We start from the raw sequence: 23,883 nt of genomic DNA, 5'->3' as shown, positions 1-23,883 counted from the left end.
TGATTGAAGGGTAAAGCAAGATTGAGTATGAGGGGACAATATTTTTAGTAGTATAGAAGTTCATGGATATAGCACAGCGGTCCATCAGATGTTATAGTTTATTTGTATTAAGTATTAATGTAAAAACCGAATGTTGAAAATAAAATTGATAGTGTAGCATTTAATATTGCCTTGAGACCTCTAATTCGTTAGACTTTTTCTATCCCTTTTGAGACATGGTCTCCAAAACTGAACACAGTACTTGAGATGAGGCCTTACCAAGGACCTGTACAAGGGCATCACCACCTCCTTTTTCTTACTGGTTATTCCTCTCTCTATACAGCCCAGCATTCTTCTGGCTTTAGCTAATGCCTTGTCACATTGCATCGCCAAGGTAGTGGGACAGGGAACATAATGGGATGTTGGGATAGGAACAATTATTGGAAGAATGGCAGAAAGGAAGGCCAGGAAAGGGATCAAGAAGGTTGGGAGTTTCCAGGGAGGGGTGTAAAGAAAGGAGAAAGGGGTAGGTAATGATCAAAAGGGGAAAAAAGAGAATGTATCTGGACAAAAGAAGAAAAAGAAGAGACGGCTGAGGGGGTTATGATAGAGGTCTTTAAGATCATGAGATGTCTTGAATGAGTAGATGTGACTCGGTTATTTACACTTTCGAATAATAGAAGGACTAGGGGGCATTCCATGAAGTTAGCAAGTAGCACATTTAAGACTAATCGGAAAAAATTCTTTTTCACTCAATGCACACTAAAGCTCTGGAATTTGTTGCCAGAGGATGTGGTTAGTGCAGTTAGTGTAGCTGGGTTAAAAAAAGGGTTGGATAATTTCTTGGAGGAGAAGTCCATTAACGGCTGTTAATCAAGTTTACTTAGGGAATAGCCACTGCTATTAATTGCATCAGAAGCATGGGATCTTCTTGGTGTTTGGGTAACTGCCAGGATCTTGTGGCCTGGTTTGGCCTCTTTTGGAAACAGAATGCTGGGCTTGATGGACCTTTGGTCTGACCCAGCATGGCAATTTCTTATGTTCTTAAGACAAAAAAGGAAGAAAAAGAAAATATGATCAAAGAAGAGAAACAAGATCAGATGGAAAGACAAAACCAGATGGACAGGAAGACACCAGGGTGGTGAATATCACTTCAGTGGATGACAACAGATACACTTTTTCCTATGATTTCATTAACATGGAGCTGGGTACTCAAAGGACTAATTCAATTTTATTTATTTTTTTACCTGAACCAAGTGCATCATTTTTAACATGGCCAAAATAATGGAGACTGACACTAAAATTTCATAATCAAAAAAGACCTCTTAGCACCTTTTGTTATAATCAAGAAATAAAAGCACAGCTCCCTGTTTAGATTTATGAAAAATAAATTTATTACATAACACCTGGCTTTTAAAACAATGTTCTTTTTTTTTTTTTAATTATTCAGAATACTTGCGTCATTCATGTAAAATAGTTTGATACAGTACATTACAGTATGTTACAGTTTTCTCCTTGGAAATTCTAAGGCTCTCCTACATTTTATCTTCTGCTGCAGTAAGGGCACCCCTACAACAACGTGCGAACAGATTTTTTTCAAAATATAAAACAAAAAAATTAACTGAATAAAATTTAAATCCACTACACCAAAGCCAGCTCTCAAAAATCATGACAAAAATCTCTGAATGGATGCTGCTGCTCGGGCAGGAAGTATCACTCATGCTTTCTAAACCCAAAGCATGCTCACAGATCAGCAACACCAACAGGAAAATTAAAACACTGTCTATGACAATCAGCTTAACTTGTCTGTCGCAGCAAACAGATTTATATAAATGACAACAAACTTATTTTACTATCAATTAGCAGCTTTAACACCAGTCAAGTCATAGATTTATAACAAAACAAAAATTCTTGTGTGTTGGAAATCAATCTTTGGGAGGTTTGTTATGTTCTGGAGAAAAAAACAAAGTAATGTCTTATTAATGTGTGAAAAAAAAAGAATCTTCTGGTGCCATTTTGTTGGTCAAACACCAAAGTGTAAAATGAATCAACCCACAAAAAAGTTACTATAAAATAAATGTGTACTAAAATTATCTCCATTTAAGTCATGGTTATATTGTTCTTTATTGGTTTACTTTTTTGACACATTAATGTATATGCTTCAAGTACCAGTTAAAGAATTTGCTTACTATTGGTCAGATAATGTCATTAACATAGCGAGAAGTCACCACATACAATAATAAGAATGTTTGCCCTTAGCATATTTCACAGCTTCGATTGCTACAGACTGTCACGAAAAAAAATGTATTAGTCAGTCTGAACCATGTCAAGTAAACTATGGAAGTAGCATATCCACAACACAAACTGTGCTAGTACTTTCTTTTCAAGTCTAAGCATAGTGTGGGAGTCACTACTTCATTCTGTGAAAAGTGGTGAAACTCAGCTGTTGGACATGTTGACGGCGGGGTAGTACAGTACATTCTCGTGGCCCAGGCCAGGCTCCAGGCAGATAGCTGCATGGCCAGTCCTGCAGCCTTAGAACAGTGCATTGACATTATTCATGTGCAGCTCAGTACCGATGTGTCTGATGGGAGTATTGTGGAGGCTGTTGGGAGGTAGTTGAATATCCCATACTGCTCTGTGGCTGCGATGTGCTTGGTCCGGGGTTAGGGTAGGCAGCATGTGGATTGGAACGCTGAAAAGAGAAGGGATGAGAGAGAGGAGCAAGGGTGATTTGTGCAACGAAGAAATTCACATTAAAATGGCCACATCTGTGATATTTGTGTGCAGTAATTACATCAGAAGAACTTAATAAAACATCATTATTCTAGTAAAGCCGACATAAAAAAAAAACTTACTTGTTAATGAAGTGACCTTAATATATTGCTCAACAAATACATTTACAATACATAGGATTGCTGAAATCCTGGAAGCCAGGTCACTATGGTGCCCAGAATTTCCTGCCTCAGCTTGCTTGAGGAAAGGGTGGAGAAGCAGCTCCTGGTTAGGCCCTATGCACAGGAGAAGAGATGGCTTCTGGCCCTGGCAGCTGAGAGAGAATTGGGGGTGGGGGGGGGGGGACGGGACACATGCTGACAGAGGAAGATGGGGAGCTGAAGATAGGGAAACAGAGAAGAAAGGAAGAGAGGCATAAGATAGGAGCTGGAGAGAGATGGAAGAAAGGAAGATGGAGTTAGAATGGGGCAATGGGAAAGAAAAGAAGTTGGAAGGGGGAAGATGGAGGGAAACATATGGAGGGATATGAGGAGAGATGGAGGTAGAAATGGAGAGGTGAGAGATATAAGAGAGATGACAGAGATGGAGATGAAAATGAAGAAATGATAGTGCCCTGTTAAACTTTACTATCTGTGATAAAGAGCACATGCAACACAAAGAGTCCCTTTAAATATTTCATACTGCACAGCAGGAATGTTCTACTTTTAAGCATAATCTGAGGTGGTAATTAAGAGATGAAGACCTGATATTAAGTCAAAAGCTTTTACCACAGACAAGGCATCAGATGACTTATGTCCTGTCCAATTATTTTTACTGACATAAAAACCTCAGAATAAAAAGCAATGTTTGGAGAAATGTCAGAAGAAAAGACATTATTTAGTAAAAATCAATCTTACCGCATACCCTGTGAGGAAAATAAAATAGTTTCTCTAGGTCAGTGAATTTTTCATATTGTTGCTCAAGAAAAACAGCTAAACCAGTTTTTTTTTTTTAAATCAAATTTGCCAGTTTTGGGGCTATAAAGACAATAAAATAAATGATATACACAAGTCAATATTATGCTGCAAATAGTAAGATCTCTATAATTGATAGGGATAAGTTAGTATTTTTTAGCTCAGGTGAGTTTTTAGTTACAGGCACTTGGACTACTTTTCTAATTATTGGAACCTCACTGTCGGGATGCCCTAATTCTAATGCATCATTAGTATCCTTTAAAGATACCTCTCTCCGAACCATGCGCTGCTGAGCGACTGTCGGCTTTCCCCTTTGTTCTAGTTTAAAAGCTGCTCTATCTCCTTTTTAAAGGTTAGCGCCAGCAGTCTGGTTCCACCCTGGTTAAGGTGGAGCCCATCCCTTCGGAAGAGACTCCCCCTTCCCCAAAAGGTTCCCCAGTTCCTAACAAAACTGAATCCCTCTTCCTTGCACCATCGTCTCATCCACGCATTGAGACTCCGGAGCTCTGCCTGCCTCTGGTGACCTGCGCGTGGAACAGGGAGCATTTCAGAGAATGCTACCCTGGAGTTTCTGGATTTAATCTTTCTACCTAAGAGCCTAAAATTTGGCTTCCAGAACCTCCCTCCCACATTTTCCTATGTCGTTGGTGCCCACGTGTACCACGACAGCCGGCTCCTCCCCAGCACTGTCTAAAATCCTATCTAGGTGACGCGTGAGGTCCGCCACCTTCGCACCAGGTAGGCATGTTACCAGGCGATTCCATGGTTATTTCTACTGGCTTTTGTAATGTATATGTTAAACTTGTAACAACAGGGGGTCAAAGAATTATGTCCAATAGTCCATCCCTGTTCTCCCCTAGCTGGATTGCTAGCCAACTCGCCAGGATGTATTTTCCCGGTGTCTTCACTTCCTCCACCCAGGCTAGGATTCCCTGCCTGGTCCATACTGCCAGCAACTTCGGCATGCAGTAGGGCCAGTTCCACCTCCGGGTTCCTTAGTGTAGCAGGATTAGCTGGCACTTCTCTCTTTATCGGGGAAAGCGAGATGTCAGAGTCAGGCTCCGGAGCGTGGGCTCCATCCCAAGCTCCCTGCCTCAGCGACTGCACTCCCGATTCTGTTCCTCCTCTAACAATATGGGCATCCATAGGACCGGAAACTTCAGGGGTAAGAGAGACTCCAGGGCTAGCCTTCTCTTTTGCCCTACGTTTCCTGACACTATGAGGCATTCTAATACTAGCCTCTTTAGGAAAACAGGAGTTCCAATATGTATTTCAGTACATAAGGCTTAATTCTCTTGGATCCTCTTATGCTGGAAGGTTAGAAGGGAGGGAACCATCAAAGTAGGTAGATAACAATATTATTATAACTTACCAGAGGTGGAGGTGTTGCATTTATTCTCCAAATTATAACAACGCTTTTCACATAAAGCCGTGCGCCCGGCTTGGGCGAAGCACCGGCGGCTCAATGCGCCGCTATTAGGCCAGATTTTATAGGTTCCGGGCCGATCGCCCTCGCTAACGTCACTTCCGGGAAATTTTTTCAGAGGCCCCCATTCCGGGCCGGGATTCGCTCCTCACCCTCAGGGTACCTCAGCAGGTAAGCATTGCCTTCTCCTCACCTCCACCTCCCAGATTTGTTTCCTTTATAATAGCTCCTTTTAACTTGGCCCACTATTGTTCCACCTCACCCATATTCTCCCAGTCTTCCAGTTCTTCCTCCAGGTACAACCCCATTTTGACAAAGTCCATATTTTTGAAATTCAAAATTCAGTTCATGTGACTTCTCTGTGTCCTATTCGCAAAATCGAATCACACTGTCTGATGGTCACTGGTGCTCAGGTAAGCCCTTACCCAAACATTAGAAACATTACCATCATTAGTGAGCACCAGATTGAGTATTACACCCTCCCTCGTGGGTTCCTTGACTAGCAAAATATTATATTACCACAACACACCAGAGTAACAACCTGCAGAAATAAGATTACTATCTATTGGGAATATACACAATAAAAAGATTAAATTAGATTTAGCCTATACAGGAGACCAGGAGCAGTGCTGGAACCAGGCGAGCTGTCCTAGAATTTGGTGTGTAACTGGACTTTAGTAGTGCTTGGCTTAATTAAATCAAATGGAACTAGTAATAAACATTGAGAAAACTGAATTCCTACACTTAGAAAGAAAGAATATAAACATAATTCAAACACCAATAATACTCAAAAATGATCAAAAAATTGAATTAGCCGAGAAGCCGAGCGCAACCTTGGCGTGATAATAGACACAGAACTAAACCTCAAACAGCACATATCAGTAAAAGTTAAAGAAGGATATTCTAAACTAATGGTCCTAAGGAAACTAAAACCATTGCTGACATTATCAAAACTTTTGCACAGTGCTTCAAGCATTATTTGCGAGCACCGATTACTGCAACGCACTGCTGCTAGGATTACCTTATGTATTGATAAGACCATTGCAAATATTACAAAACTCTGCGGCTAGAATTCTCACAGGTAAAAGTAAAAGAGATCACATTACAGATACACTAGCAGAACTACACTGGCTACCAATCGAACAAAGAGTTCAATTTAAAGCACTTTGCACAATATACAAACTGATCCAAAGCAGAATGGCTGAACACAGCACTATGTGTACATATACCACATAGAAATTTAAGATCAGCAAATAAAGCCCTCTTAACTATTCCGTCAGTAAAAACAGCAAGACTAACCCAGGTCAGGGAGTGAGCACTATCACTGGAACACTATGCCTTTAGAACTAAGACTACAGAGAAATTTCAAACTGTTTAAAATAAACCTGAAAACCTGGCTTTTCAAACAGGCTTTTTATAAAGAGAATGGTGAAAATAAGTAAGGAAGAGCTGGCATAAAGTAAATCAGCACCCAGCATATAATCTCCAGATGCCTACCTGGAAATTATTTTTATCCCGTCAATAATCATAGATAAAAATTGAAAGTGTTAGAATTAATCACATGTACTTCACCCATGAGGCATGTATCAATGGACATTTTATGTCACAAATCAACTAGACTTTAATTGATTTATATGTTACCGGATATTATTGGCACCTTTGTAAAGTATTAACTATTTGTTACTATATGTGCCCTATTGTAAACCGCTATGATGATAAATTACTTAATGATGGTATAGAAAAATTTTTTAAATAAATAAATTACCCTTCACTCTGCAACTGATTGTACCACACCCAGAAAGTCTAGTAGGTAGAGTCCTGTGTTCCTCTTTTAGAAACTTACTTTTTCAAAAAAATGACTTGCAAAATATTACCCACAGCATACCAGACAGAGTAACAATCTGCAGAAGCAAAATTACTATCTATTGGAGATGTTTTTTGTTATATTATTCAGCCAAACACAAGACAGCAGTAAAACAGGAGAAGTAAGCAATGTCTACTAGAAAATATTAATTCTGCCCACCACAAGAATAGATTCTAAACAGCAGAGATAAAGCAAACAAAATTAGGAATATACACAATAAAAAGTTAGATTGAATTAGATTTAGCCCAAGCAGGAGACCAGGAGCAGTACAGGATTTTGAGGATATTACTACCTCATTAGCAATCCCTTTGAGGGAAGGTCTGATCGAACAACCATGCCTTATCTATACTTAGAACCAGTCTCAAACTTTCTGAATATTTTATATACCAGTCTACAACCCTTAAATTAAACTTTGGGATTTATCATTGCTCAAAACATGCCTCAGGCATGTACACTGATGCTGCAGGTGTACAGTTTTTTTTTTATAGCTTTTTATCGAGTGCCCTGATGTTTAACACATATACCATCATATGTTTATACCTGCATTGTACTGTCAGTTCTAGCAACTACCAACTGCCTTTTTGTTCCTTCCTTTTCCTTCTTCCCAGGTTATAATTCTAAATTATTCTCTTTGCAAAACAGGCCCAAGTGGCTCAAAAATCAAAGAGCAAATAAAATAAAAAATTACAGTATAAATCTTGTCACTGTTTTTCTGATGTCTTCTGCCATCTGATATTGATTTGTTCACATTTGCCTGGGAGTGATGAAAGAAGGACTCACAGGTGACTCTACATAAACCACAGCAAGAGATATGCACACAGCAGAGTGAATCCTTGGCTGATTTATAGATTTCCTTCTGTTGTCTAGCTATAACAATCATGTTTTATATAACTCTGTTGTGACAGTTCATAATTTCCCCAGTAACTGCATAGATGCACGAGGGCAGAAGACATTCAATTTTCACAGTTAACTCAAAGATCATGGAAGTTCATCTTACTTTCCCAAAAGCTGTAAATGTCCTATTGTATCTCCTAGAATAACCAAAAGCAAAAGAAAGAAAAATCACAGGAATTGAGCTCTGACACGCTATTCTGAAGTTGTTAACCACTGACATTTATTTGTTCAGTGTTTATTCAGTGGTGCACTTTTCTCTCCATGTTTTCAAACTCGGCACCTTTTCTTTGCTGTCCACTACCCATGGGTTGGTGGGAAAGAAAATCAGAATTTATTTGCACTTACATTTTCTCTCTGGAGACACCACATATACCTCACAAAGAATATGCATGGCAGAGTCAATCCACAGTTACTTGGGGGCTTCGCTGGACAAGTAATCATGTTTAAATGACTCTTTGCTTTCATAATGTCTGGCTTTCTCAGCAATTGCAAACATACTCAAGGACAAGTCACCTTCACTTTTCAGTTTATGGTAATTCCTTCCAGCTTTCCTTGCTTAGTTAGCAAACTGTTCAAAGGTTCTCAAATTTTTAGCCAACGTGACTCCATTTTAGAACTTGAAAATTCACATGACCTTAGAGGACGATCAAAACAAATTAATAGGGGTGCAGTCCCCCTTCCAGCAATCGCTTCACTTCCATCCTCATCACACTCCAGCAGATCCTCTCTCACAATCTCCACCCTTCTCTAGTCAATCCTCTCTCTCAACTTCAACCCAATCCAGAAGATCTCTTCTCTCATTCTCCATCCCTCCAACTGATACTCTTAGATCCCCCCAGCTCTTCTCCCCTTCTCAACCCACCCCTTCAGCACTTTACAAATCCAACTTCCATCAGATGATCCTCTCTCCCTGGAAACCCTCCTTAACCAGTACTGGACCAAGCATCCAGCCAGATCCACTTTAAAAACTAGAGACACTAGCTCAGTAGGCAGATCCCCAGAGAGAAGGAATAAGAGTTTAGACTCAGCTGGGACAGACAGGCCCCAGGTCTCCAGGAGAAGGCACCTCCTACAAGGTGGTGAACATTGAAGGTAAAGAATGAATGCAAACATTGAAAGTAAATACTGGGAAGTGAATAGTGAATACTGAAAGCAAATATTGGGAAGAGAATCTGACGTAGGTATATGAAGGAGGGATGTGGGATTCCATTGTAAGTTTGTGGTCTAGGTTGTAAGGGAGTTCCTGAAAGGGAGGGCAGCGATACTAAGGGCTGGGTTTGTCAGCTTAGCCAGATGAATTTGGATTTAGTGGGGTTTAATTTAAGTTTGTGGCTACTGAGACATTGTGCTTCTGCTGTTAGACAGTGGTTGAAATTAGCAAGCAGTGGTTTGGTCTGAACCTATTTTGAGTAGAGTTGAATGTCTACAAAAAGGTAGCATTCAATATTGAAAAATTGGATGAAATCACAGATTGAACAAATGTATATGTTAAATAAGATCGGAGAGAGTACTAAACCCTGTGGTACCCCTCAAGTAAGGTCTTTTGGTGAGGAAGACATGTTGGCCACATGAGACAGATTAGGATCTGTTTTGCAGGAATGATTTAAACCATTTAAGGTCAGACAGAGGCAAAGAATTGATTTAGTTTTTCTGCTATTTCCTGTCCTCCCCTGACCATTCCTTATATCCATTGGTCATCTTGCAGCCCAACTGAATCCCCCCAGACTTTTTGCAGTAGTTTTCCTTAGTGTTTTCCTCCAGTGATTATGTCAAATTTTAGTACACTGATTACTGTTGCCAAGCAGATCCACCACCTTTATCTCTTGTACCAGATCCTGTATTCCATTGAGAAATAGATCTAATATCGTCCCTCCTTTCCTCCTTTCACTGGTTTCATGATCAACTGCTGCATGAAGCAGTCATTGATGGCATCAAAAAACTTTACCTCCCTTGCATGCCCTGATGTGATATTTACCCAATCAATACTTGGGTAACTGAAGTCTTACAATACACTGGTGCAGGATAAATGTTTTAACCACCACAAACTTTTATGGTGTGTTTTAATGGTTCCAAATATCAAAGAATATCGATGTTTACACTGGCAACTCCATGTATTCAGATATGACACTTTAAGCTGGTCCCCCGACATGGTCCCGTGTTTCGCTAGGCTGCATCGGGAGGGACCAAGGGTATACTTAAATCTAGGGTATAAAAACAAATATAAATCAAAATAAAGAATGGTGAATAAAGCGGGGGGTGACAGGTTTGAAACTACCCTTTACCGGAAGGATACTGATCGTAATACCCTCTTACAGTATCAGAGCTGCGTGATAACATCCCCACGGGCCAGTTCCTTCGTTTGCGCCGCCTGTGTTCTACCCGCTCGGAACTTTTAGCGCAAGCACATATCATGGTTAACCGATTTCTGGAACGCGGCTATCCCCATAGGGTTGTCAGAAGAGCCTTTAAAAGAGCATTATATACGAATCGAGATTGGTTGTTTTTTCCATCCTCCAGCATAATTGTATTTTACCCTTTTCTATCATGGGGAGAGCCATTGCCACGATGATAAGGCGACACTGGTCAGCACTGGCACTTACAGACTTTTTACACAGCCCGCTGCGTTTTACTTTTAGCCGCGGAAAAAATCTGCGGGACAGGTTGGTTCACACTTTTACAATTGTTGACCCACCTGAGAGTTCAGGCACACATGGTCCGTGTGGTCACTGCACTATGTGCAGCCACACGGCAAATATGTCATCTTTTGCACATCCCGTTACGGGGCGGGTGTTCAATCTCCGTTCAAAATCGGACTGTCTGACTAAAGGTGTAATCTATATTGTGAAGTGTCCCTGTTCCCTGCTTTATGTGGGTAAAACGACGCGCATGTTAAAGACCCGTATGATAGAACATTGTTCTAACATTCGCTTACATAGAGTAGACGAGCCCCTAGTTTCCCATTGGATTGAATGTGGCCATGCCATCTCTGATCTCTCCTTTATGGTGATCGAGGTGGTGCGCCGCCCCTCCCAGGGCGGTGACTACCCCGAGATCCTCGGCCGGAGGGAGCAGAGGTGGATTTTTATGCTACACACGGTGGTCCCTAAGGGTCTCAATCGAGAAATTGAGTGGAATCTGTTCTATTAAAAATTTTGGGGACGGAGCCACCGAGACCTGCTGTCTTTGACAGTTCTCGCGGGAGCTGCCACGTTCGCGCCTTTTCCTATGTTTAAATGTCCTACACCTGTGTGGGCTTGCGCGCTCCGGGTATCTTTTCAGAGGTATGTACATGATTGTAATGGAGTTCACTTCGTAGCAGTCTTCACCATTCTTTATTTTAATTTATATTTGTTTTTATACCCTAGATTTAAGTATACCCTTGGTCCCTCCCGATGCAGCCTAGCGAAACACGGGACCGTGTCGGGGGACCAGCTTAAAGTGTCATATCTGAATACATGGAGTTGCCAGTGTAAACATCGATATTCTTTGATATTTGGAACCATTAAAACACACCATAAAAGTTTGTGGTGGTTAAAACATTTATCCTGCACCAGTGTATTGTGGTACTTGCTTATGTGCAAGGTCTTGCTTCTTCTTCATTTGGACTTGTGTAACTGAAGTCTTCCCATTTTACTAGCCAATCTAATCTCTGTTAGCATTTTGCAGTGTTTCCTTACCCTGGGGCCAGTCAGGCAGTAATATATCCCTACTGCTATATTCTTCCCTTTTACCCTTGAAATTTCTATCCATAAGGATTCTAGATGTAGTTTATTTTCTGCAAAACTTTAATCCTGCTTAACTCTGCCATCCTTAACATTTTATCTGCCCTGTCAGGTCATTATACCGTAATTTGCACCCTGGTAACACAGTGTCCCATTGGTTATCCTCCTTCCACCAGGTCTCCAAGATGCCAATTATGTCTACATCTTCCTTTAACGCCAAAAATTCTAACTCTCCAATTTTATTTTTCAGACTTCTGGCATTTGCATACAGGCATTTTAAAGTAGTTTTATTTGTATTTCTATTTTTATATGCATCCACATCCGGATTATCAGATACTACAGGTAGTTTGGAGTCATTTTTATCTGCATAATCCGTATTTAAATACATCTGGGTTTTTTTTAGCTTTTACAACCATCTATCAGGGCATTCAAACTTACTTGGTTTGCCAATATCCTTTCAAAATTCCCTCCAAACCATGTGCTGCTAAGCGACTGTCTGCTTTGCCCCATGATCTGGTTTAAAAGCTGCTCTATCTCCTTTTTAAAAGCTAGTGTCAACAGCCTGGTTCCACTCTGGTTAAGGTGGTGTCAATCTCATTAAAATAGGCATCCCCGTCCCCAGAATAGCCCCCAGTTCCTAACAAACCTAAAACCTTCTTCCCTGCACCACTGTCTCATTCACATATTGGTTCTCAGGAGCTCAATCTGCCTTTGGGGTCCTGTGCATGGAATTTATTTTATTTATTTACAGCAATTTATTACCAGCCCATTAAAAGGAACCTGTTCTGGGCAGTTTACAAAAAACAGACACAATATTAAAACAAACAGCCTACAAATAAAATCACAACCAATTAATTAAAATAAATCCAAACAACTTTAGGAAGATTCAAAAGCTTTGCGAAAAAGGACTTGCTTTCTAAAAGTACCATAATCTTGCAAATAATGAATTTCCTCAGGAAGGCCATTCCACAGGAATGGAGCAAACCAAGAGAAAGCCTGATTCCTGGTTTCCTGTAGCCTAGCTATCTGGCCCCCGGAACAGACAATAAAGAGGCCCGTGCCGATTTCAGAATATGAGATGGGGTATACCAGGAGTCCAGTGTCCTCAAATGCTCTGCTCCCTCCCCATGAATTGCCCTAAAAACCAAAGTTAGGTCCTTAAACTTAATCCTTTAGTTGACTGGGAGCTAGTGCAAGGCCTTCAACACTGGCATGACAAGGTCTCTCAAAGGGGTTCTGGTTACCAAATTGGTGGCTGCATTTAAGACTAACTGCAATGCCCCAAGATGACATTTTGGTAATCCCAAGTATAGGGCAGTGCAGTAGTCGAAAGTGGATAACAAAAGCTTGAACCACCTTGAAGTCACTTTTGCCTAGAATGTACTTCAAACGATGCAATTTATAGAGTTTTAAAAAACCCTGCCCGTACTACAGCATTCAATTACGTGCGAAAAGAAAACTCGGAATCCAGTTGCACCCTAAGACTCCTAACGGTGGTCAATATAGGAACTGTCAAATGATAAGTGAACCAGAAAATCTACTACGGTATCCCATGGATCTCAATTTTGAAGACATTTAATAAAAGACTGTTCAAATGCATCAAAACATTGGGGAGTATTTCTCAGAATACAATCCTGGAGGTTCTGGATTTCAATTTCCTAAGACCCTAAATTTAGCCTCCAGAACCTCCCTCTTGCACCTTCCTATGTCATTGGTACCCACATGTACTACAACAGATGTCTCCTCCCCAGCATGCTCTAAAATCTTATCTACGTGACACATAAGATCTGCTAACTTTGCGGCAGGCAGGTTTGTTATTAAGCGATCCTCATGTCCACCAGCCACCCAGTTATTTTCCTAATAATCGAATTACCCACTACAGTGGTCATCCTTGGTGTACGAAGATAAAGCATTACCTGCAGGGCAGGTGCTAGCTATAAAAGCACTTCCTGCTACTCCAAGATGATGGTTTCCTGCTAGGTGACCTTGCTCCTGCAATGCAACACAAGGGCTGCTAGACTGGAGATGGGATTGCTCTAGGTCCCTGAAGGTCTCTCTCTATATATCTCAGCATCTCCAAGTCTGCCACTCTGGCCTCCAGAGATTGGACTCATTCTCTGAGAGCCAGTATTTCTTTGCATTAAGTTCACACATACAACTTCTCACCAACAGATAGATAATCATACATGTGGCACTCGGTGCAAAATACTGGATAGCACGCCCCCCCCCCCCCCCCCCAATATCTTACTGCTGGGTTTCTGCCTGCATCTTAATCTGAAGAGTTGGTAAAGTCTTAAAATATTGATTAATTAGCACAAATGTTTCAGTTTAAGGGTTGTTAAATGTGATTAGGGATTTTAGATATATTTAAGTGTCTTTAAAATCTAGGTTTTTAAAAATTTGATAATTAAGTGATTAACAATAGTTAGTGAATGGACAGCAACAGGACCAAAATAAATCAATTAGTAAAATCACGGTTAACTGAAATTAAGTGACTAATTGACTTATTTTGAAGACTTCTTCCTAGTGGAGTTGATAACTATTTATCAAAAAGAGAGACTGTGATAGGTGGGAAGATGGGAATCAAACTAGTAGAGTGAAGGAACATCAAGGAAAAAAGACCGGGAGGAAAAGAAAGAAGAGATTGCGAGGACAGGTGGAAAATCTGGAGGAAAAGGAGGAGGTTGAAGAGGAGAGACTGAATAGGAGGAAAAAATGGTGGACAGGGCAGAAGAAAAAACAAGTTCTGCGAGGAGCAGAATGCATAGAAAGGAAGCAAAAGAAAGGAAAGAAGTAATGAAAAAGTTAACAAAAGTTGAAAACATTTTATTAAAGGATATTAAAAATGCTCAATAAAAAACTAGCCTTGGGGTAATACTGTAACTGCCCACACTGGTGTAAAATGTGCAGGTAGATTTTACCTGTAGACTTTATACCAATTTTCAAAGGGTAGGTAGTCCACCAAAAACTACCTGCACACATTTACACCTGCTATTGTGTGCGCATAGTTTTTTCAGGGGAAATTACCTGCTTTCTTTTGAAAATGCCAAAATATGCACCGAATTACAAACTCTAATCCAGTCCCAGCTCTTCACACTGTGGGTAAAGGTATGCGCACACAGGAATCATGTATGTACTTTTACCTGCATACAGACATCTAATTTGTTAAAAGCCAATGTCCCTGGGTAAAGCACTATTTACAAATTTATGCACATGGTCGGCAGAATTGTGCAGAACCTTGAGAATTATTATTCACCAAAGCTTTTTCCTAATAACTCAAAATGTCAGAAAACAGATGGAGCTCATCAGGAATGTAGTTTTGTAACTTTGCAGGTAACTTGTATGGCAAATACATGCATAAATTACATTAAATTTCAAAGGGAACATATTTGTGTTCACTTTGAAAGATATCCCACCAAAAGACCCACATTAGTTATACCTATCTGGAGAACTTAAATTGTGTGTGTAAACTTATTCTCATGCCTTTTAAAATAAAAAAAATATGTGCATAAGTGAAAACTCTGCCCCAATTCCATGCCCAGTAACACTTCCATAGAGTCTGGATGAACTTACCACATACTGGAAGGGAAATTTTATAAAACCCCATTTCTGCATGCAAAACGGTGCTTTACCCACAGAAATATGTTTGAAAACTACCCCCTTAATTGCTAAACACCTGGAAATCCATAAAGACCATACAAGAGAAATACTTTCTTCACTGTGATTCATTTAGATTCCATAATTTTGCTGTTATGAAAAAAAAAGGATCGACCCATGGCCTGCGAGGAGACCCCTCCCCCTTAACCTGATGCTTGCCCGAGGCAGAGGCCCCGCCCACCTTATCTCGACGCCGCACGGCGAATTAGAAGTCCCCCTCCTATGGGGGAGGTGAAGGGATGACGCGTGCGGCGTGGCGACACCGGCGCGTCATCACGTGGTGACGTCAGCCTTGCGGGTATCGCGAGGCTGAGGTCACCAAAACCCCGGCGAGGGCTGGGCCAGGCCTCTTTCACGGCCAGCGCTCGCGTTCAGCAGGGGGATCGCTGCGGAGGCGAGAAGACGCCATCGGAGGCCAGAAGTGGGCGAACCCGGGCCGCACGAGGGCTCAACGGAGCCAAAAAATACAAAGAAAAATCAGGTGGGCAATCTTCAGGACAAAAAAAAGAGGACCCTGGGACCCGAACGAGGAATTTAAAGGGACAGGCAACAGCTGCTTCGCCGGGAGGGGAGGCGGGGCAGCAGATAAGAGTCTCAGCCCATGTGGTCACATCGGAAGGTCGGAAAGGAGAAAGCAAAGACTGGATTGAAGGAACCAGAGAGGTCGGAGAGCAAATCAAGGGACCTTGGCAGCACTCCCTCCCCACAACAGCGAACTGTGAGTTAAAAAAAAAAAAAATCCCCGTTTACGTCGTCGAAACAAGCATGGCTGGGGGAAGAGCAGGAGGAGCACAGGGGAGTACAAGGCAGCAAAGGACAGAGGTGGACCCCCCCAGGGGAGTGAGGGGAACCATCCCCGAGTGCAGGGGAGGGAGGAGGAAGAGCCGGAAGGAGACCAAGGCCAAGAGCCAGAAGGATGGAGGATTGGCTGTAAAGGGACAGAAGGTGCAGAAGGGAAGCAGCAGAAGCAGACGGCATACAAAGAAAGTGTGACGGAGGAAGGCAGGGTCCAGGGGACAACAGGAACGCAGCCGGACGCGGGATGGTTCGGCCCACCGCAGTGGGGTTGGCCCATGTGGCCCATGATGGGACCAGGTGCCATGCCCGGAACGGGAGCACCGGGCCAAGCCACGAATCAGACCATGCAAAGAGGGCATGAGGGAAACCAGTACGGTGCCCTGTCATGGCAAGCAGCAATGTCGCAGCCTTATCATCAGCAAATGTACCCCCCTTGGTGGCAGGTACCGCCGCCGTGGTATACTGCAGTGCCTGGGGGCACGACTACATCGGGTGGCAGAGTCACAGGCGCTGAGGGACAGAAGGAGCCTGCGCAGGTAGAGGAGAGGCAAACCCGAAAGGCCCGGCAGCCCAGAAGATGGGGCGATGCGGAGAAGAGTGACAGAGAGTAAATGGTGTAGGAAACGGAAACTGTCAATGGAGAAGCAAGCACAGAGGAGGCCAACGAGGTGGGGACACCTGGAGGCTCAGCGGGAACGACGGCCGAGTGAGAGGCATCAGCTGGAACGAGTGCATGTGACCGGAGGGCAGCCAGATTCAGAAGGCAAGGGTAACAAAAAGGAAGAGAAAGGCAAGCGGATCTACCGTTGGCTCGTCAGAGGAGGACTCTGATGGGACCGATGCATCAACAGTGACTCCGGTGATGCCTGAGCGAGAAGCAGGGAGTGCGAGGTGAAGATACCAAAAAATATAATTAATTGGACCATAGCGTATTTAAGAATGATTAGTGTCATAGGGAGGGAGGACCCGTCCCAGTACGCCCCCATGCTTAGCTATGCAGATATGATACTTGAGGCATACAAAGAATATCAAGGCTGGTGCTGGCTAAACCATGATGAAAGGTTTAGAGACAAGATGGAGGAAAACAGAAACATGTCATGGGGGACACAGGATATGGGTTTACGGTTATGGCAGATGACCAGTAAGGCTATGGAGATAGGTGTAACGCACAAAACAGGGAGGGCAGGCAACACTGGGGAGTAACCAATGGGGGGGGAAATGGAAACAACAAGGTATGGAAATTTAATAAGGCAGGATGCACCTTTCAAGAATGTAAAATCAAACATATCTGTTCTGTGTGCGCTGCACCGCACCCTGCAAGTAAGTGTACAAAGAGAGGCCCAGGGCATGCGGGGGGGGGGGGGGGGGGTCCGGGAACGACCTCCTGCAGTCGAATCGTGTTGCCGTACGGCCGGCGCCATTTTGCGCAAAATGGCGCCGGCCGTACGGCAAAACGATTCGAGTGCAGGAGGTCGCTCCCGGACCCCCGCTGGACTTTTGGGAAGTCTTGTGGGGGTCAGGAGGCCCCCCCAAGCTGGCCAAAAGTCCCTGGGGGTCCAGCGGAGGTCCGGGAGCGATTTCCTACGCTCCTGACGTCGGGGGACAAAAAACAAAATGGCGCCGGCACTACCTTTGCCCTGTCATATGACAGGGCAAAGGTAGCGCCGGCGCCATTTCTACAACGCACCGCAGGCCCGAGAGTAAAAGATCACACCGGGACCCCGCTCTGGACCCCAGGTAATTTAAGGCATTTTGGGGGGGTTCGGGAGGGTGGGGGATTTATTTTAAAGGGTCGGGGTGGGTTTTAGGGATGCTTTAGTGTGCCGGTTTTCCCGCCCTCCCCCGATTTACGATTTACACGATATTTACAAAAACAAAACCACGACGATCCGATTCCCTCCCCCCCCAGCCGAAATCGATTGTTAAGACGATCGATCACACGATTCACATCTCTATTGGATAGTATTGGGTTAGACCCTAATGAGGATGGAATGCATTCGCTCAGAGTAGGGGCTGCTACAAGCGCAGCACAAGCGGGTTTGCCAATGGAAACTATCCGTAAGATCAGTAGATGGCAATCGGCAGTGGCCAATCGGTATGTGAGGCTGGGATTTGCACAAATGGGTAACTAACTGGATTCATTTCACCCGCAGGTCCGTGGAGAAAGGAAGATAGCATGGTTAATAGGACATTCCTTCGTGCATTGGGCGGCCAGGAGGGTGCAGGACCATACAGCATGCATTTGGGCTTGGCACCGTGGGGCGTCAGCCTGAAATGGATGGGAAGGCAAGGAATGAGATGGGAGCAATTGCTAGCGGATCTGCGGAGCAGATTGAGCACACTGCAATGGCCAGACGTGATAGTCTTTCACTTAGGGGGTAATGATCTAGGGGTACAGTCAGCCAAGCAGTTGATAGAAATGATAAAAAGAGACCTGGAGACCATAAGAGAGATGACCCCGGGAACAACCCTAATATGGTCAGATATTATACCTAGGATTAAATGGCAGGATAGCAAATTGTGGGGCAGGGGCAAAAAGAAGGTAAACAAACAGGTGGGTTTATGGGCCCAGAAGATGGGGGGTGCACCAAATAAGACATGAATGGGCGGATGAGCCATGTGTAGGCCTGTACCGGTCAGATTTGATACATTTATCTGGAGTTGGTTATGGACTATTTGACAACTCCATACAGGAAGTGATAGAGCGGGTATTTAGTGATGTTAGGCCGCAGTAGTTCTGGGGGGCCTGGGACAAGTGAGACACTGTCCCAGGCTGGTGGCGGAGGTACCTGAGTCAGGAGGCAAATAGGGACCTTGAGGACACGGTGGGGACAAACTGGAAGTCCTCGGGGACAGAAGAGTGCGTATAGTTGGGCGTGAGCTGCCCGGAGGATTGGCCCTGTGGCTTAGACATGGCAGGGGGCCGGAAGATGGTGTGGCAGACTGGCTTAACATGGGGGATGCCGGCATGAAGCCCGGGACTACATATTGGTAAAACGCACCAATGATTCGGGTACCGGTAAAATTTATTTATTTATTTATTTATTGTTTTTGTTATACCGAGTTTCATGATAGGCATCACATCAACCCGGTTTACAAATAACAAGGAGTGTAAAGCATAACGTAACGTAAAAAACAATATTTTCAATAAGAACCTTGAACTTTAAATACAGTGAATCAGAAAAAGGGAGAGGGAAAGTTACAAAAAACAAGGAAAATAAACTTGGGATGGAAAATGTTACGTTAATGATTTAATACATGTTGCGGCCTGTTTTCACCAAAATCGGTATGTTATGTGGTAGGTGAATGTGGACCAAGGGGCTGGAGTGGGGGGGGGGGGGGGGGGAGCGGACACGAAAGTGCAAGCTGACAGTGTTAATAAAGGATCGACCTGTGGCCTGCGGGAAGGGCACCACCCCTTAACCTGGTGCTTGCCTGAGGGGGAGGCCCCCCCCACCTTACCTAGATGTCGCGCGGCAAATTAGAAGTCCCTTTCCTATGGGGAAGGTGAAGGGATGACGCGCGCGGCTGGGCGACGCCGGCATGTCATCACGTGGTGATGTCAGCCTTGCAGGTATCATGAGGCTGAGGACACCAAAACCCCGGCGAGCGCTGGGTCAGGCCTCTTTCACGGCCAGTGCTCGCATTTCCTCCCACCCACCCAACAAAGAAAAGAGGTGAAATAAGGGCGGGAGGGAATGACAGTTAGAAGATAATGTTAAGAAGTAAGCAACAAGAATGTGTAATCGTCGCAGCTAAACGGTGGCGGGGGTACCCGAGTCGGGAGGCAAATAGGGACCTTGAGAACACGGTGGGGACAAACTGGAACTCCTCGGGGATGAAAGAGTGCGTATAGTTGGGCGTGAGCTGCCTGGAGGAATGGCCCCATGGCTTAGACATGGCAGGGGGCCGGAAGATAGTGTGGCGGACTGGCTTAACATGGCCGACGCCGGCATGAAACCCGGGACTACAATATGGTAAAACGCACCAATGGCTCTGGTACCGGTAATATGATCACGTTAATGATTTAATAAATGCTGCGGCCTGTTTTCACCAAAATCAGAGTCTGAGTGGTATGTTATGTGGTATGGAAATGTGGACCAAGGGGCTGGGAGGGGGGAAGCAGACACAAAGGTGCAAGCTGCCAATGTTAAAGAATAATCTACTTCCTTAATTTTGCTTAGAGATTTTTTTACCTCTCTGATGTACAAATGGTTTTCTTGTAAAATGTATATTAAAAGGCACCAGTCCATAGAAAGTTTAACAAAAACAAGAAAAAACAGACAAAAAAGAAAATGTTACCTGATAGTCTGAGGTCATGATAAGTCCACCTGAGGTAGTGGTAGGAGGAACAACTCTCACTTTCTTCAATGGGGGCCCCTGTGTGTGACTGTTGTCTTGGTTCCCTGGATGGCCAGTCCCATTTGTATGATTATTGCCTTGCTGCTGCTGCTGGTTCTTCTCAATTGTTTAAATAAAAGACAAACAACAACTAAGAAGCAGAAATGCACTCCAAAATAAACACAATTAAATCCTTCTGCCCAATAAAATAAAAGCAGCAAAGTTTATAAAAACACTGACTCAATGTATGCAAAGGAAACTTAACTGCAAGGCTTACTTTATCTCCCTTGTCATCGGGTTCTTCTTCTGTTAAGAATTCTCGTTTTGGGTATGGTATCTGACAACCTGCAAATACACTGCCAAGCAAAATAACTGGTCAGTTGAAGCCTTGTTCCCCAATTCAAACATTCATTAATAGACCTTAAGGTCCCTATCAGGCTGATGCAATATTTGGTGCGTGGAAAACGGGTGCTCAAGATTCAGCGCCCGCTCTCCTAATGCGTGCCGGTCAACCTCTCCGGGGCGCCAAGTGCAACATGCAAATGGACTGCTGTGGTAAAAAGGAGGCACTAGGGGAAACTGTGTACCCCTAGCGCCTTCTCGGCAGCTTCAATTTTACGAGCGTCCCTTTTCCTATCCTGTGCACAGCCACAGGTTAGGAAAATGGACTCTCATTATTTTCTGTAGTATTTTCTGCTTTTCTGTCAACTTTAGGAGCTCCTCAAAACTTATGCCTGCTCCGGGGCAGGTATTCATTTATGAGGGTGAAAATGTGTGTGTCAGGCGCACATTTTTTTTTTGCGCATCGGGGTTGTGAGCACGCGTCCGACCACAGGTTAACCAGTACGCTCAGCTGAGCGCACTGTATTGCATCAGCCTTATGTGAATCAAAATCGCACAGTTTGATCTTTTTTGTCCTTTTCACTTAGGCCATCTCTCAGGAAAGGCCTCATGAAAGATAAGAACATAAGAACATAAGAAAATGCCATACTGGGTCAGACCAAGGGTCCATCAAGCCCAGCATCCTGTTTCCAACAGTGGCCAATCCAGGCCATAAGAACCTGGCAAGTACCCAAAAACTAAGTCTATTCCATGTAACCATTGCTAATGGCAGTGGCTATTCTCTAAGTGAACTTAATAGCAGGTAATGGACTTCTCCTCCAAGAACTTATCCAATCCTTTTTTAAACACAGCTATACTAACTGCACGAACCACATTCTCTGGCAACAAATTCCAGAGTTTAATTGTGCGTTGAGTAAAAAAGAACTTTCTCCGATTAGTTTTAAATGTGCCCCATGCTAACTTCATGGAGTGTCCCCTAGTCCTTCTACTATCCGAAAGAGTAAATAACCGTAAAGATGATGGTTAAAACCGTTACTAACTAATTAGGTGTTTGGTCAGTGAAGTTCAAAGCTGAAAATATAGAACAGACTCCTCCATAAATCTTCCTCTATTCATTGGGATGGATAAGCTGGCAAAAATTATACTTAATTAGTGAGTTTCTTCTGGCATGTTAAAACAGAGGAATGGAATTGCAGGTACTTAGCTATGGATCACAAACACGTGTAACAGATGTAATCAGTTTGTCGGTAATAGGATTAAGGAGGACGATAAATGGGATCAAACATTTCATAAAGCACGAGATTAACAGGAATATTTCAGTATTTAACAAACTCTTCAACAGGTAGCATTTTGGTGCTTATAATTCATTTTTTGCAGCTCAGAAGTTAAAGCACTTCCTTCACTGGTCCAATGAAGGGGTAGGGGAGTGCAGGAAGGAAAGGGATGGTAACATGACAAAACCAGCCAGCTCTCAAAGGTGGGACAGGAAAATGAAGACTTACTCTGATGTGGGAAGTGGGTCTTCTAAGAAATAGGGATCCTGCATAGCCTGCTCTGAGGTAATTCTCTTTATTGGGTCCATTGTGAGCAATTTCTGCAGCTTAAAAGGCAGAAAAACATAACAACATGTGGTTCCTTTGGAGAATAATCTAAATACAAAACACCTTTTCCTAATAATGAAAATCTTTGATATGTTACTTAAAAATAGTAGTAGCAGTGCTTCCTAAGTATCTCAAAATATTAACATGTCTGTATTTTGGCTCTGTTCCCTTCTCTGTCCTAACTTTATAAAACCTTTTAGAAAAGAAATTGCATACTCTAATTTATTTAAAAATATTTATATTCCCTCTATAATAACATTATCATGCTAGGCGGATTACAATTAAAACATAAAATACAATCATAAAATAAAACCATATATAAAACATATTAAAATAAAAGACACGGTAACATTTTCATTAATAATTAGCTGGAACCATCTTTTAAAAAAGTTTCTCAAAAAAAGTAGTCCCTTAAGCTTTTTACAGAATACTTAAATCCTGCAGGGTTTTTAGATCACCTGGTAATTCATCTCATTTTTACACTTCTATTTAATGAAAATAACCCTCCAGCTATTCATGCTACCACTAACAGATATACCAATGCACAGCAATCTGATGACAGTTAACATATTAATATCCTAATTTACTTAGAACCTTTAAGCTGAATTATCAAAAATTGTGTGGGTAAAAATCAGCATATACGTGTGTAAATAGCATATACTTACACATATGCTATATTAGAAACCTAAATATTCATGCATAAGTAAGGGTGCACGAGTAAATCTATGCATGTAAAATAAGGGGTGGGGTCCATGAGTGTACACGAATAGAGCCAACATTTATGCGTTTAAGTTGCTATTTTGTAAGAGATTGGTGTTTGTAGATTTGGCAGCTTATTCGTGCTCATTATCTAAAGTGATCATAAATATCTTAAAAGTGAAATACTAGGTGGGGGGGGGGGGGGGTGTCTGGGTGAAAGGGGGGAGTTGAAGCTGAATAGCTAGAAGGGTCTCAATGACCTGTAGATGGACTAGGCGAACTGTAAGACTAATTGGTAACACTGGTAATTTAATTGCCGTGTGCATATTAGAAAATCTCTCAATTTGCTCAATTTATGGTGCAGGAGGGGAGTGTTACATGACTGGAATTAATGTGGGTAAAACCTCCACTTGCATATTTTTAAAGTTAGAAGTAAAATTATGTGGGCATAGTAGTTGCATGCCACTTATCCAGATAAGCTCCAAAATATCTGGCTAAGTAGAAGCTTTGCTATTACTTTTCCAGACAAGTCTTCAAAGTACTACTTTTCCAGACAGGTCAGGTAGCCAGATAAGTTTTAAAAATGCTATTTATCCAGCTATCAGGCCAATACAGTAAAAGTCGCAGCCACTCTCCTGTGCGTGTGATTCAGTATTCAAATGAGGGCCCGTGGTAAAAAGAGGCGCTAGGGACACTAGTGCATCCCTAGCGCCTCTTTTTTGACAGGAGCGGCGGCTGTCAGCGAGTTTGACAGCTGACGCTCAATTTTGCCGGCGTCTGTTCTCAAACCTGCTGACAGCCACGGGTTCGGAAACCGGACGCTGGCAAAATTGAGCTGATTTAAAAAATTTTTTTTTAATTTTTAATTATT

The 23,883-nt window shown here is 42.8% G+C and overlaps 1 protein-coding gene across 2 annotated transcripts in view; it reads right to left on the bottom strand.

The window, feature by feature from the left end:
- Positions 1 to 1,349: 1,349 nt before the first annotated feature.
- The window catches only part of CDK8 (cyclin dependent kinase 8), a 449,399-nt gene continuing 426,865 nt past the window's right edge, over positions 1,350 to 23,883 (bottom strand). Inside the window, exons 10-13 of one of the 2 annotated variants that reach the window (XM_029602572.1) lie at positions 22,215 to 22,312; positions 20,648 to 20,726; positions 20,332 to 20,487; positions 1,350 to 2,674 (exon numbers count right to left, since the gene is read on the bottom strand). In XM_029602572.1, coding sequence (XP_029458432.1) covers positions 2,549 to 2,674; positions 20,332 to 20,487; positions 20,648 to 20,726; positions 22,215 to 22,312 — 459 coding nt within the window. In that variant the 3' untranslated portion in view covers positions 1,350 to 2,548. Of the gene's footprint in view, positions 2,675 to 20,331; positions 20,491 to 20,647; positions 20,727 to 22,214; positions 22,313 to 23,883 lie in introns of both variants that reach the window. The other variant, XM_029602570.1, reaches the window with a different exon arrangement.

Source organism: Rhinatrema bivittatum, chromosome 5 (genome assembly GCF_901001135.1).
Source record: "Rhinatrema bivittatum chromosome 5, aRhiBiv1.1, whole genome shotgun sequence".
Classification (NCBI taxonomy): Eukaryota; Metazoa; Chordata; class Amphibia; order Gymnophiona; family Rhinatrematidae; genus Rhinatrema; species Rhinatrema bivittatum.
The sequence above is the reverse complement of the archived record's forward strand: the minus strand, read 5'-3'. Positions and strand labels throughout refer to the sequence as shown.